Source organism: Electrophorus electricus, chromosome 12 (assembly GCF_013358815.1).
Source record: "Electrophorus electricus isolate fEleEle1 chromosome 12, fEleEle1.pri, whole genome shotgun sequence".
Classification (NCBI taxonomy): Eukaryota; Metazoa; Chordata; class Actinopteri; order Gymnotiformes; family Gymnotidae; genus Electrophorus; species Electrophorus electricus.
In genome coordinates, this window is record NC_049546.1 from 15,318,296 (window position 1) to 15,333,901 (window position 15,606).

The 15,606-nt window shown below is 40.1% G+C and overlaps 2 protein-coding genes across 2 annotated transcripts; both read right to left on the reverse strand.

The window, feature by feature from the left end:
• Positions 1-161: 161 nt before the first annotated feature.
• zgc:153681 (uncharacterized protein LOC751719 homolog) lies at positions 162-8,788 on the reverse strand. Its single transcript, XM_027017541.2, is given in 22 exon segments — positions 162-447; positions 567-627; positions 764-946; positions 1,141-1,213; positions 1,316-1,358; positions 1,482-1,597; positions 1,838-1,896; positions 1,971-2,078; positions 2,161-2,216; positions 2,302-2,370; positions 2,499-2,535; positions 5,049-5,158; positions 5,343-5,447; positions 5,881-5,969; positions 6,167-6,236; positions 6,337-6,417; positions 6,725-6,829; positions 7,083-7,166; positions 7,265-7,436; positions 7,521-7,717; positions 7,719-7,726; positions 8,570-8,788. Coding segments are annotated over 22 exon segments (1,893 nt in total). The 5' UTR covers positions 8,598-8,788; the 3' UTR covers positions 162-408.
• Positions 8,789-10,098: 1,310 nt separating this feature from the next.
• Positions 10,099-15,606, reverse strand: si:ch73-22a13.3 (inositol-trisphosphate 3-kinase B). Its single transcript, XM_027016641.2, has 7 exons — positions 14,755-15,606; positions 13,963-14,047; positions 13,484-13,697; positions 11,008-11,212; positions 10,767-10,868; positions 10,520-10,591; positions 10,099-10,434 (listed from the first exon to the last, which is right to left on the reverse strand). Exons 1-7 carry the CDS (start codon positions 15,604-15,606, stop codon positions 10,099-10,101), a joined length of 1,866 nt encoding a protein of 621 aa, XP_026872442.2.

Here is a 15,606-nt window from a genome sequence, read left to right on the forward strand (position 1 = left end):
CCAAAACGTTCAAGTAGTTCTTAATCTGATTCTATATTAACTCTTCCTTTAATTTCAGCACCGATAGTTTGAGTCCGTTACTACTGAATTGTACCTTGACTTTCATCATGTCAATATGATCCCCAACCTATTTAGCCACATTAAAAAGAAAAAAAGATATATTATGGCAACAATAGATTTTATTTCTGAGAAAACACAGAAACCATATACTACGCAGTAGAAATGAAAACATGAATGGTTATACATAAATAAAAATAACTTAAATGCAACTGTAACAGAATAACAAGTGATTTTTGAGGTTCTCAGAATAGCTGAAAATACAAAGTGCAGAAAAAAAACTCTAAAAATGTATATAAAAACAAAGTTCCTTGTTTTCATATTTGCAAACAAAACTACATTGATCCATCTTCACTTTATGAAAGCGACTTCTGGTATGGAGCCCTGATCCTAGAAAAGATTGGCGATGAAAGCATTACACACAGAGACAGCCTATCAAACTAAGCATACTATTATAAGCATAAAATGTAATACTGTTTGGTTCTGCTGGTATGTCTGTTTGGTTTTACCTTAAGTTCTGTGAAGGTTTGAACAGCTCGGTTGAAGTTCCATTCACTATGCTGTAGACACCTGGATCTCACACACACACACGCACGCGCGCACACACAGACACACACACGCACAGACACACACATACACAATCAGAAACACAAATATTAAAACAAATGACATACTGAAGGCCAATTCTGCCCAGAACTCCACTCACTTCTGGGACCATTCGAGATTCATCTGAGATTTCTGGGAGAACGCTGAGAGCATCTCCTGCTGGGACGCAGAAAGTGTGGGGACAGGGCTGCTGGAGGGTGTGGGGCCTGGTGCAGCAAACGCACGGCGGATCTCCTCAGGGGCAGCATTCCTCACAAATAGCTCATCATTGACTAAACACAACCTACAAGTCACACACACCCAATATAAAAAGCTTAATTTCTTTATAAATTCTAGCCAAAAGGCATGAGAGCTCTGATATAGATATAGACCTGGGTATTTACACAAAATGTAAAGACACCTAAAAGCTAACTAATACACCAATTACACATTTCAATTTTTTTTGAGAAGACAACAGAACAGTTCTTGCTTTCATACCCAGAATTCATGGCTGGAACTGCAATGAAGACCCGAAAGAATGCATGAACAGAGTCTCTGGACTTGCCATCAACTGAGACAACAGGACACACACACAAATAACATTGATATAGGCAGAAAGCCACATGAACACCCTAGTGTGAATTTGTCAAATGTGAAGGTTTGCAACACCTACCTTCCTTAAATACCCCACTTACTGTAAATGCCAGTAATGTTTGCTGTATTATAGGAATTAAGAGAAAAAGATCAATGAGAAGTCCTTAAGACACAAGCTGCATTTTAAATAAAAATGGCAGGAACTCAGTGTATGTGTGTGTGTTTACATCTTCACTGAAACTCACCGTGTATGTGTTTACATCTACAGTGAAAGAGGCTGTGTCATGCTGGGTCTTGGGGAGCTCATTGAGAAAGGCGACTACATTTAGTCGTGTGTGCTTCAACAAGCGGAACCTTGTGCCTGTGGCAAAGATATATCTGTCAGCAAATCTTGAGGTGTATTGTTACTTTCCCTTTAGGGAAATCTTTCAAAAGATGCACATCTACACAAGACGGTGCACACATTTTATATAGCTGCATTTAAATTTAACTAGTTTCTAGCGCAGGCTAATGCAGGTACGCAATGCAAGTGATCCCTCTATACATTAAATAGTCAGAGGCATACCTACATACATATTTATTAATACATTTTGAAACTTACCAGGGTCTTTGACTTTCTTAATGTTGCGATTGTCTTTATTATAGTCTCCCAAACTAGACCTGCAGTAGATGAAAAGACAGTGAGAGAGACAGAAGGATATGGGAAATCCAGGGATCCAGAGACAATCATGTACCTGGAAGGGATGTGCATGGTGACAGGCAGACTGAGAGAAAAGCAGGCCCCATCGTGATAGGCGTCCAGTAGAGGCTGTCTGTCTCCCGAGTCATAAACACTGTAGTATCTGACAAAGATATGGTGAAGAGAAGCTTATTGTACATAGTAAGCACAACAGGCAACAATTGATAACCATGAAAGTCCCTTACTGCTGCAGGAAGCGCACAATGAATTCCTTGATTTCCTCGGAACCAAAATAGCTGCCCTGAATGAGCAAGGAAAAACAGCAGTATTAATACGTGCACTTGTTCATATTCATCATAAATAACTTTCATGACTGAACCCGATACCTTGCACATAGGAATTGCAGTGCGAGTTTCAACATCAAAACCTATCGTTGCCGGAAGATTATGGCCATCCTACAGATGAACGGAGGGGAAGGATGACAAAAAAAAAAAAAAAAGTGGCATGATGTTCAACTAACCCATATCCAAGATACGACTGTACAACTAAGCCAATAAGAGATTGTTGGAGAGGCATATCTCACCAGTCGGAGGAGCCTGGGGAATCGTTCCCGAATAGCGCTGTTAATGTGAAGAGGACACAACAATGGAAAAGAGTGTTACTTCTGACCTTTTAGCAACGTATATACACTCATGCACGCACATTTTTTTTAACACACCCCATCAGAACTACATTTACGGCATTCGTTCTACAATAATAGAGATCTCTTCTCAGTCATTAGGGTCAGAAAGGATCAGTAGCATTACTGTATTTAAAAATCTCTCAATCTAAAAGACCAGAACTGTAACAGGAGGTACTGTCCTGTCCTCATTTCTTATTGCAACTTTACCTCTCAGAGTAATTATTTAAATGCATTTCCTTTTTAAACACATGCCTTCTGCCAGGCCAGTTAATTTAAGCCCAAAGTTAGCAGTTGTTGCCACCTGCCTACACCCATATATGTAGAGAAAGTCAATTTAAAACCCAGATTTTGAGACATACAGGAAAATCTGTACATACATACAAACGTGCAACATCCAAACATCAGAATTACACAGACACACAAGATTTGTCCAAGTATCAGCTGTAGTACACTGCTTTGTGGAGGCATCAACATCATAGACATACGTCACTGGGTCTTTACATACACAGATAGAGACAAAGCCCGAAACTACAGAACATGAGGAAGTACAAAATACAGAGAAATAACTTTACTGAGCTGTAGAAAAGAAAAAACAAAGACATTGGTTGTAGGCAAAGTGACTTAAAAACCAGGACATAAAGCAGATATTCAGATGTTTAGCAAGAACCTCACTTGGTCCTCTCATGGGAAGAAGACACCAATGTTATATACAAAACCTTGAGCATTAGGTTATATTTAGACCATCAGATGGAGCCCATGAGCACAAATGACAACAATTCAGCAACAGGCAGAGGAAATTGTAGAGAAAAAGGCACCACTTTAATCCAAACGGATTGGACAAGAGAAGCCTAAAGTGAAAAAACTAAACAGTGAAGTTAACCTCAGTAGCTTCACTACAGATGCCATTTCCTTTAACTAGTACCAATTTACTTACAAGCTAACCTTTAAAACATTATGCCCTTTTGTAAAATGATATGCCAAAGGAAATAACAACCACATAAGGCAACTATGATTTGCCAAGCATTTCTTTTCGATCTAGGTCTAGCTTTGTTTCAAAAACGGTTAAACAAACACTCCTCAGACAGCAGAAAGGCACACCAAAATGAATTCCAGCAAAGGATAATGGTGTTTTTCTCCCTAGAATTGTGTAGCATCCTCCCTCAAAAGTTTCTGAGGGAGTGTGTTGCTTTCACCTCTTCCCAAGTCATCTCAGGAAACGCTTGTGAATGCTTTCACAATGCTTTTCACCAATTTCTGTTTCACAGACCATTTTCCCCATTGCTACAAACCAAAAGGGTTTAAATTTTACTTCCTTCAATGGATTTCCTCCATTTTCGTGCACTTTCTGTCAATTTCATGGCCAGTTATTACGACTGTGCCTGACTTAAGTCATCCCAGGTGTAGAAGTTGAGATCTTACCCGTCACTGGCTAACCAACCTTCTTTACTGGCCAATAAGCAGTGCTCTGGTTGACGGGACACCATGAGGGGAGGGAAAAGGTTTGAATAAAGAAGCAACACTGAACTACAATGGGCAGCATGAAAACAAGACTGAATTCCAGCGAAATCAACGTCAAAACACATCTACATTTTCTCTGAGTTTTGAAATGATCTCCAATATCACTGCTGGTAGTGATGTCTAGAGAGTTTCTTCTGATTTAGACTTGTTCAACTTCTTGAAACATGTCTGGGATACAACTTCAGTTATTACCATGCACGACAGTTATCTTTAGTGGAGCAGAACAATTTCACGTTTGATGGTTTCTCAGGAGGCTGACACAGGGAGACACATGCCTCCAGAAGGAATAGCGTAAAAGCAAAACAGAGAACATCCCAGAAACAAGACATGGAGTGCTTTAGAAAACTGTGGCTTATGATTTATAGAAACATTATTTTCCAAGTCGTTTGTGTGTTGTTAAAAGAGAAAGCATTTCAGCAAATCTGCACACATTCACACAAACAATAGTTACAATGGACTGCTTCATCATTTCAATGCTTAGTAAAGGACAACCTGCCCAGCTGAAACTTTAATCCTCAAATGTATAATGCCTACAACTAACTTCTTTAAAAACCTTGTTCAGCAACTAAATATTTCAGGTATCTATACTTCATCCATTCATGAAAACTGGTCAGACTGCAGTTTCTTCTTAAATCATCCTCATAATTTCAAGACAACTGTACTGTAAATGGAATTCCAGTGGGTACTTTTTTTTTTATACATTAATCAGCCATTTAACACATACTCTTAAGACACTGGTATAAGTCGACTCAGAATCAAGCACAGGTGTGTACTATAAGAACAACTCTGACACTAGGAAGTAAGAATCTTAAAATACAAGCTCAACCACATGGGCATAATAGTCTGAGACCAGGACATCTTGGCGGTATCTCCCTCCTTGATCTTCTCCCCCCACATGGCTTTGAGGGAGCTGCACTGGGTATACACACTGACCTAATGTACGTGGGCTTGTCCTTGAAGTGATCACACAGAGGGTTGCGATCCAGCCACAGCTCTGCCAGCTTGAAGCCCTTCACCTTGTCCAGCTCCCGCTCTGACTTCAGCTGCAGCGTGAGCGCGAGCGCAACAGGATTGGGAACCAGCATTAGCAGATACTCACGTTAGCTACGTTAACTTAGACAACAAAGACATTTCACAAAGATAAATCTGATTTACTTTAAAAGTATATCTAGTAATGATTATGGATGTGGATTTTAAATTGGTGGGAGGACAGAGTTTAAATGTCACCTCATTATGGGACAGGTTGAGCGCTTAGATTGGGGCTTTGTTCACCAAATCAGCAAGGTCGTCCAACTTGTATAGTCTGTTATTGCTTAGATTCAGACTCACCAGCTGACAAAAAGCGAGAGAGGAGAAAAGTGTGTGTTGAATTTGTGGTGGTAGTAATGCCTTCCATGGCTAATTAAACTCTGGTGTTCTGTATATGTTAGTCTTGCATTACGTTTCACATGCAGCAGTTCAGTGGTTAGACAGCTAACTTATGATGGTGATGAGTACTTTAAACACCAGTTTCCCAGACATGGCTTAAGTGTAGTCTTGGACTAAACTGCACTACTAATGCTGACTTACCACTAGAAATTCTTTTAACCTAGGCTTAATCTGGATCTGTGAACCTGGCCTTAATTGTCACAAATTTCAGTTGCCTTACAAAATGGTCTACAAGTGTATAAAAAACGAAAATATAATAAATATTCACTGTAAGTGCTGAACTTAAACTGAGTTCTCAGTTGTTTCTTGGAAGATAACTTTTGAAGTGCATTCTTACCTCTGGAATATTCTCCTCAATGATCTTTACCACAGCCTGCATGCAGCTTTTCCTGCTCAAAATAACCTCAATGTTCTGAGACACCAACTCTGAGAAAGACAATGCATCAGAAAATCATCACAATCTCAAATTCATCATTTCACAAAGGCTGCTCACTGGTCTGTACATTAGTTTCTAGTCTATTTTGCCTATCGGTATCTAGCCAATTCACGCAACTTGAATTCAACACTTGACACCACGTGTCCATAGATTTCATACAAACCCATAGGCCGTACAGAGGTCTTACCTGGATCAGTGCGAATGCTGTTCAAATCGAGAAATTGCTCAGAACGATCAAAACGTTTGGACATGCATTGCTAAGGGAAAGAAAAGAGTTGCATCATCAACACAGTGAATGCAAGCCATTGGAATCACTTTCTCTCAGATCAAAAACATAAAACGTGTGCTCTCCATCACCTTTAAGTGTACTAAATCCTGGTCTTTCAGGTCACTCTGGAGAAAGGAAGGAGGGGAACAGGCATTCATCCACACAACCACCTAAACAGATAAACAAAAACAAACTCTTCACAAAATACTTTGCTACAGCTACTTTGCAATAATGTTACAGTGGCTAACCATGAAAGAAAGCTAACTGGGGCCTACTAGCACAGCCTCTGTTTCGCTTAGGTCACATTTACCAGATTCATTCAATATCAATTCAATAAATGGCAGGGTTTTGCTGGAAAGCATTCATCTGATAGCAAAGGAAAGTAATTTAACTTACAAAAATATGATTGCATGCACAATCACAGCTCAGTAAACCAATTTTAAAAGAGAGAAGGTACTGAAAAATGAAGCGGCGTGCCTTATATCCTTCACGGTCTGTGATCCTACGTGTGATTTTGCACAGGGCGCTGGCGGCTGTGGCATCCTCCAAGTAGAACTGCACTTTCTGGCCCTCTGTGGCATACTACACACATACAAAGGAATACACAGACACAAGAGCACTCACATGAATGACGGTGCCAAAGCTGGCAATATCTCCTGCCATCCTCATCATATTCTATTTAACATACACAAGGCAGACTGAATGGCAGTTATGTGATTACTAAACTATTATTCATTTACATGTTTTTTGAAAATAGTTAATAGTTTAAGCCATTAAATAATGTTTTTCAATATTGTCCTGACTCCTAAGCATTAGTCAGACAGTGTTTACTCACATGCATTGGAATAATAGGTATGGGGCAAAGATTTTGTAATGCAGTCAGCAGCCATTTCTTGTCATATTTCCTGCCATAGGGTATCTGTCAAAGGACAAGCATGGGTCATGTCCACCAACTTTGATAGCAGAAGGGTGAAAAGCCATTTCACTTCAAAAAGTGGCTCCATTCTATTTTCTTACCGTTATTTTGTACCATGTTTTGGATTTGTCTGAACTCACTCCACCTCCAAGTCTTCCTGCATCCCCAAATACTCCACTGCCTCCTGTAGACCTGCAGCCCCAAAAGCCCCCTCCTCTTCTGTCTAGATCAAATCGGCCTTCTCCTCTTCGGGTGGGCCGTCCATAGGGGTTGCTACAGAGAAGAGCAGCACAAATCAATCACATTTGCTGTCTTTTTCATGCTTGCACAAACCCAAACTTGCATATTTGCACTCACAATCTCCGATGGGATGGCCCATCTTGGCCACCAGTCATGTCCACATCACAGTCATCCTCAAACCGGCTTGGGGGACCAGGACCAAAGCCTCCCGCAGGAAAGCCTCTGTGCCTCTGACGTACTGGCTCATTGTGCACGCGTCCTCTGAAGGGCCCACGGCCCTTACGATGACAGAAATGAGGGCTGCCCACGCGGTCCATCATGCTCTGGGCCACATAAAAAACATGCCGGATGAAAACAATACAAACTCCTGATTATGCCCTTGACTGATGCTGAGTGTCCTAGATTTTGAATTGAAATACACAAATATTTTGACTGGATGACAGCTTGTTTGTGAGTGTTGATTGGTCTCTATGGTAACAGAGGTAAAGACAATCTTATGTTGTAGTGAAAAGGTCTTCTAGCAAAAAGAAGACTGGCATGTATGCAGAGCAATGTAAAAGTACACTGTAAATTGCACTATAATTAATATATAACAAAAAGAATGCATAGTAATAAGTGAAGCAGTTGAATAGTTTTACACTATACAGAACAACCTAAAAGTTCCATAAGTGTACGCAAATCTATTCAAGATGCTTAATGCATCTGGTGGTAAATTACTGTAAGAAAAGTAAACGGAAGCTATATATATATATATATATATATATATATATAAGTGGGAGAGTATGCTCAATTCGTCAGCCCCTCTCAAACGTAAACAACGATTCACATTCGCCGACTGCGTCTGTGTTATTTATTAAAGCTACAAAACGCACACCTTTCAGTGTATTAATGTACACTGTTTATGAAATACCCGCACGGCACCTTATAACATAACGTCTACTACAAATTTGAGATACTACTAAATTTGCCTTACTATGCAACAGAAAGAGGAGGAACGAACGAACGAACATATCGGAAAACAAATGCCGTTCATCTCATTCTGTTTACCTCTGGCAACGCTCTCATTGTTCCAGACCTCTCTTACAACAGGAAACCCGTCAAAGTCTAAAGAAAGAGTAGAAAATGTTTTCAGTATCAACAGAGTTGATACTATTATTCACACTTACCATTGTAGTAGCGGCTATCGTCCGCCATCTCTCAACCTAATCACCGTCGGTTTAAGAAACTAACAGCAGTTTCCCTTTACCAAAGCTGAACTGCAAATTATTTCAATTAAACATGAACATTTAAACCTACCTTTCACAAATTACTTTTAATTATATGCCAGTAGTATACGGATACAACGACTGCGCACTACCCAAACACAATGTTCCTAAAGAACTACAATAACCATCACTCCACTGTAGTTTACTTCCGGGGTTTCCTGACATACCAGCATTTTACCCCGCTCAATTAGTTAGCAGTCTACCAACAATACAACCGAGAGTAATTTATGGAAATCGAAAGAATTTGACTATCATTTACACAAAATTGCTCTTTAATGTCTCAATAATTTCAAATGTTATGCAAATACATTATATCTGATTTCAAAATTTAACCAAAAAATGCTTGCGACTATCGTGCTTAACTATCTAGCAAGTTAACTTTGCTATAGTAACTAGTTAGCTAGGGGTGTCGACACGTGCGCCATATTTACGTTTTTGCCATTTATTACCATATAGAAAGAAAGCAAGAAATAACTATAAACATTAAGTAACTTCATAAGAAATAGAGTCCACAGCAAACTACTAACAACAGCTAACATAGGTGATCCTACGCACTGTGGCCGCCCTTGTGTAGGGCATGGCCAAGTTGCGGGAACGTGTTTTATATCAGAATGCTACATCTAAGATAGCTAGCACGCCATTTATTGTAACTTTATTAATAGAATTTACCACAAACATTCTGATACACCAAGTATCAGAATCCCGGACCACTGAAAGATTACCTTGTTCTGGAAAATCTGGACGGACACGTGTGACCACAGATAAATTATGGTACCATCTTCGAATCGGAGACATCTTATTTTAACATCAATATTTAAGATTAGTGTTACTATCGCGATAGATGCATCCGCATAGGTCTAATGGCTAAATAAGTTGAGCAACTTAGTATGCGTTTACATTCCCGCCTTGAGCACAACAAAATACCGCTGGAAATTTGTGCTCAAAAGTGGGTTCCAACGCTCACGTTAGTGACCAGGTCCGAGAAATAACGGACTGATAAAAACTGTTTGTGATTAAAAAAAACAACAACTTTAAACCCAACTGCAAATTAGAATAGTTTTAGAAATTTTATGACACTACGAATTTAATGACTAAGTGGCGCCATCTAGGGGAAATAAGTACCGTTAGGAAACAACGTTAGTTTGCAACAGGCATAAGGTACGTTTTCAATTGAGAAACGTTGCAAGCATTCGAGCGCATCTTGTCTCGTGACACTGGTTTAATACTAGGATTTCACCTCAAAGTTAAATAATGTTGCATCTTATTAAAATAAACAAATATCAACTAAGAATCAACCATTTTTAAGATGTCAAAGCAACAGCAGTAGAAGAATAATTAAGTTGGTCACCCAAACAATTAATCATGATTCTACATGGTTCTAAATAGTCCATGCCATGTGGATACATAAATAGCTCCAAAATGGCAATCCATCAGCTAAGATGGTTGATTTCTTTGGTTTTCTTTACCAAGTGTGGTGTTGACTCATTTTCCCCAGGCAAAGGTTTCATAAGAGTATCAGTCTCTCTGTGGTCTGGGTGATGGTTCTCTAGGCTCTGAGCTGCTGCTTCCCTAATGGCTGCATGCAGCAGTGAGATGAGTGATGTCAGTCCAGTGAGGTAGCCATCTTCCCGGTTCCCCTCAACCCATGGCACATCATGCTTCAGATAAACATTTTCAGGTGCTGGTATGGTCTTCCCAAAGTCAATCATCCATATGTTGGCCTTGCATGTTTGATCATGAAGGAAAAGGAGAGAGCTTCCTATTATCTAGGGGTTGGACGGAAGCATGCAGTTACTGGATGCCAAGATAACAAAAGACACTTAAAAAAAAGTTAACAGACACACCCGTTACCTCATGGGTGTTGAAAAATGATGATTCCTTTAATGTCTCTCTTAGTGCCTCTAATCTGGACACATAGGCCTTCTAACATACAAGGGGTAATGAAGAAAAGATTTTGAAGGACATTCTAAATAGCTCATTACAAATTATTTTAGCATTATTTTATAGGAGCATTATAGTTATTTTAAAAAATTCAACTTTAAACTTTGAAGCATTCATTCGAGTATTATGAATGGAATATTTGACATCACCAACTTACTAGAATGTGTACCTGCCTCTTGGTAAAAAACAACAGAGTTTCAGTAACTTGTGCTTTGGTTCGTGTTTTATTGAACTCTCGTAATACAGTCCCATTCTCCATCTGAAAGAGAGCACATACACACAACAGTCCAGAACGGAGCTTGAGGGAGCATATTTCATATGCGCAGACTAAAATGGATCTCCCAGCAATGCAGAGTGGCTCAGCAGTCTGGCTTTGGCACTTCCTGCTAGTGGCATACCATTATCCCCTCTATGCGGAGCCCTAGTGTTGAGGTACTACTTGTACTGTCTCTCCACTGCATGTAGCGCAGCTTTGTCACGCCTCTCTGTGCCTGTTCCTCTGCTGTAGGAGCTGTGGGGTCCACGTTCTCCATCTTCTGATACATATCGGACCGCAGACTACCCTTGGTCTTGGCTTTAATGATTTCCTCCTCCTGGTAAGTTCTGGATCAAAGGTAGAAAATTAAAGCAATGATTATTTAAAAGTGTGTGCATATGAACCAGTCACACAAGATAAATATTTAATAGAGGCCCTTTTTTACTACTGTTAATTCCGGCATTATGCTGAAAAGGAATCACTCCTGAGCTCTTTTGCATGTTCTAAAGTCAATATTAGATAACAACTACCAAAACCCTGATCACATGTGATGTGAGAGATTGCCGAAACATACTGTGCATAATAAGCCTTCATAAATGACTTCAGAGATCGCTTGTTTTGAATTCTTTAATAAAACTTGCATACAGTATAATCTTGCTGTTGAATTCAATATAGTTGCCAGATCTTGGCTGGCAGCAGTATAGCCCAGCTATGGTTTGGCCTGTGTAGTTTGATGCCTTGGATTTAAAACATGCGTTCCTTCCCACAAATAAGAGTAACGATTTCTCCTAAGCAATGCAGCATATCTGCATAATACTGCTGTGTGAAACGTGAGGCCACTTCTACACGATCAAATGTAAATTCAGTGTTCTGACTCTTTCATTACTTGACTAACTTTGTGTGAACAGAACTGAATGTTTGGCTTCACTTCTTATGGAAATCCTTGTTTCCCTTTGTCCTGCTATCAAACAGCATACAATGGATGCAGCATTGTACAGTCGTGGCTTAATGTTTTCAGACTAGCACAAATTTTGGTTTTCACAAAGTTTGCTGCTTCAGTTTTTATGGTGGCAGTTTGCATTAACTATAGATTGTGAAGTGTGATCAGATGAATTGCAATTAATTGCAAAATCATTCCTTACCATGAAAATAACTTAATAAAAAAAAGTACTGCATTCCAGCCACTGCCTGAAAATGGCCTGCTAAAATAATTTTAGTGATCTTCTCGTTAGCTCAGCAGAAAGTGTTAATGAGGACAAAGCAGCTGATATCATCTTGTCATACGTATTAGAAAAACAGCCTGGTTGCTTTAAAAGGGTGGGGGTGCTTGAAGTTGAGCATGTTAACAATGATTAACCAAGGAAACATGTGCAGTCATCATCGCATTGCATCAAAAGGGCTTCACAGGCAAGGACATTGCTGCTTGTAAGATATTACCTAAATTAACTATTTACAATTTATTGAATCATCAAGAACTTCAAGGAGAGAGGTTCAACTGCAGTGAAGGCCCAAGAAAGTCAAGCAAGCATCTCAGGACCAGCTATGGGATCAGGTCAACACCAGTGCAGAGGAATGGCAGAAGGCAGGTGTGAGTGCATCTGCATGCACAGTGAGATGAAGGCTTTTGGAGGATGGCTTGGTGTCAAGAAGGGCAGCAAAGAAGTCACTTCTTTCCAAGAAAACATCAAGGACAGACTGACATTCTTCAGACTGTTTGGGACATCTGTAAAAATGATTGTCCGGAGAAGAAAAGGTGAGTGCTACCATGAGTCCTGTGTAATGCCAACAGTGACGCATACTAAGACAATTCATGTGTGGGGTTGCTTCTCATCCAAGGGAGTGCGTTTGCTCAGACTTTTGCCTAAGAACACTGCCAATGAATAAGGAATGGTACCAAAACATCCTCCAAGAGCAACTTCTCCCAACGATCAAGGAGCAATTTAGTGATGAACAATGCTTTTTCCAGCATGATGGAGCACCATGTCACAAGGCAAAAGTGATAACCAAGTGGCGCGGTGAACAAAACATTTAAATTTTGTGTCCATGGCCAGGAAACTCCTCAGATCTCAATCCAATTGAGAGCCTGTTGTCAATCCTCAAAGAGAGGTTGGACAAACAAAAACAGAAACTATGATCAACTCCAAGCACTGATTAGGAAAGAATGGGTTGCCATCAGTCAAGAGCCCAGGAGCTGATATCCAGCATGCCAAGACAAATTTCAGAAGTATTTAAAAAAGAAGGGTCAACAAGTCTTTGCTTAAACTGGACGTATTTGTCAATAAAAAGAAAAAAAAAAACTTATGACGTGCTTATAATTGTACTTCACTATACCAAATAAACATTTGACAAAAGGATCTAAAAAAAAAAAACGGAGGCAGTAAACTTTGTGAAAACCAAAATTTGTGTCAGTCTCAAAATGTTTGGCCACGACTATACTACATAAGGTTCACACACAGCCCATAGACCTACACTTGACAATGATGTAGACATAAGATAGGATTAATCCAGTGAAGCCACTTATCTGTGCCATTTGGTCTGAACCAACTGTTAGACCATTCAAAATAAACCTTGTAGCTTTCTCAAAAACACCAATTAAGCTGGACAAAGCTCTTGCGTACCGGATGCCCATTTTGCAGTCCATGATGGCAGGCTTCCTGAGGCCACTAAGCAGATCCTCGAGTCGTATGTAACGCTCTCCATTTCTGCTAATGTTCCCATAGTAACGAGGCACAAACAGGTGAAGGGGATCAGACATGAGTGCCTGCAGACAGGTGTCCTCCACCACATTGAACTTCTTAAGCACCTTCCCACCTTCACCCTGTTGGATATTACCTTGTAACACATGGGCAATAGAGGGCACTTTAATAGCTGTGCTGCACTCCACAAGGTCCTATAACAGGTTCATAAAGCTGTAGATACACTGATTGGGAAAGGCATGTGTTTTCAGGATTTACCTGGTGCAGACTGGATATCAGTAATGTGTAAAACTAGATGTACTGAACAGAAGGTAACAGGACTATCAATAGTAACTAGATAGAGGTCAGGATAATGTGGGGAATGCTGTGATGATGTCACTGAGTAGGCACAGGTCACATACCTTTGTGTCCAGCCAGCTGAACCCAGGAACTCTGCCTTCGCTTTGACCACTGCATCATGGTGAGGAACATTCTCCAGGATCGACACTGAAAAAAAGGGTCTGCTGTATTTTATGAGGTTTATTTTCTCCACTAATTCATCTTTAATTCACATTTAAACTTTAATTCACATTTAGAATAATTGGCCTGCACAGAGATAAAATCACGAATGGTTGAGTGGAATCATTAAAATTCAATTTTAAACTATGTTTCACCAGACAAAGCAAATTCCACAGTCAAATTAAAAGCATATGGAATTTCCAAAACTGTGAAAGTCTGAAGGTTATAAAATTCTCAATATAATTATTACTATAATGTTTAACTATATTCACCCATCCATCAACTGAAACCTTGAGCATGTTTGAGATATATTGGGATATTATTAAATAACAGACTACTAATACATTATCTCCATCTACTGGGTTATGCAAATAGCTTATTCAAATGGTTGATGTCAAGGGTCTCTTTCAAAAGTATGCAAATTGACAGTAGAGCAATGAGACAAAGAGAGAACCTTACTGAAAATATATTTTTTCCCTAAAATGTAAGTATAACAGAAAACCATATACTGTTTTTTGTAAATGAACACCATAGAAAAGCCATGCTCTGCACCTTAGAAAAGCTATGCTGTGTAAAAGTATCTTGTTTAAGACACGTGAATGGAATTGGTAGACCATGATCTCTTTATCTACGTAAGCCGAGTGTGATGAATTTTGCTGTCTAGGCAATCTGCCACTTCTTTGACCTCCACTCACCCTCCTCATGTCATTCTTCCTGACTGTCTCCTCTCCCTCACTGAAGACGTCATCACTCTCTGCAGAGGAGCAGTTAAAGGATGAAGATGAAGAGGAGGAAGATGAGACGAAGGAGTGAGCAAGGACCCTTGAGAATATACGGTGTGTGGCCACTCTTCGGGTGTCGGCTTCTCCTTCCACTCTCCCTTGTTCTGCCTGTCTTTCTCCTCCCTCCCTTTCATATTCTTCATCTTGCTTCTTGGTAGATTCATAATGTTTTCGCGGATGTCTCATTCGGATGACTCGGCTCATTTCTTTCTCAGTGGTCATGACGTCCTCTGCGATGTTCTCCACACTCCCTCCCAGCTTCTCACGCCTTTTCCCCCTCCATCGCTCCCTGTGTCCGGCTAACCACAAGCTCTTTCTAGACACTTCACCAGTCTCAATTAATGATCTGGTAGTGTTTCTCTCTTTCATGTTTTGTGTCACTCCCTCGTTGTCCGTGGGTTTTCCATCACTAGCGATGTTGGTTTCAGCGGCGCGTGGTATACTGTCTCGTTTCACCTTCAGTTCTGTGTCCTGAGGAGTTTCCAGTGCATGTGCTACAGTACCAGCTGGTTCCTCCTGAATGAACTCTGGTTCTAGTCTGGAAAAGAGCACAGCCTGAGCAGACACCAGTTTGGGTTTCGACCTTCGACCACTTAGCAGTGCTTTCCTCATGTAAGGATTCCCCATATGTGCAGGGTCAGCAGACTCGAGAGCAAATTCATCTTGTTGGTTTCCCTCTCCTCTTAACAGGTTTCTCACACTCTCTTCATTCTCCACCTGACTGGATCTTCCTGCTTTGCCTTCATCATGTTTATACACTGACAT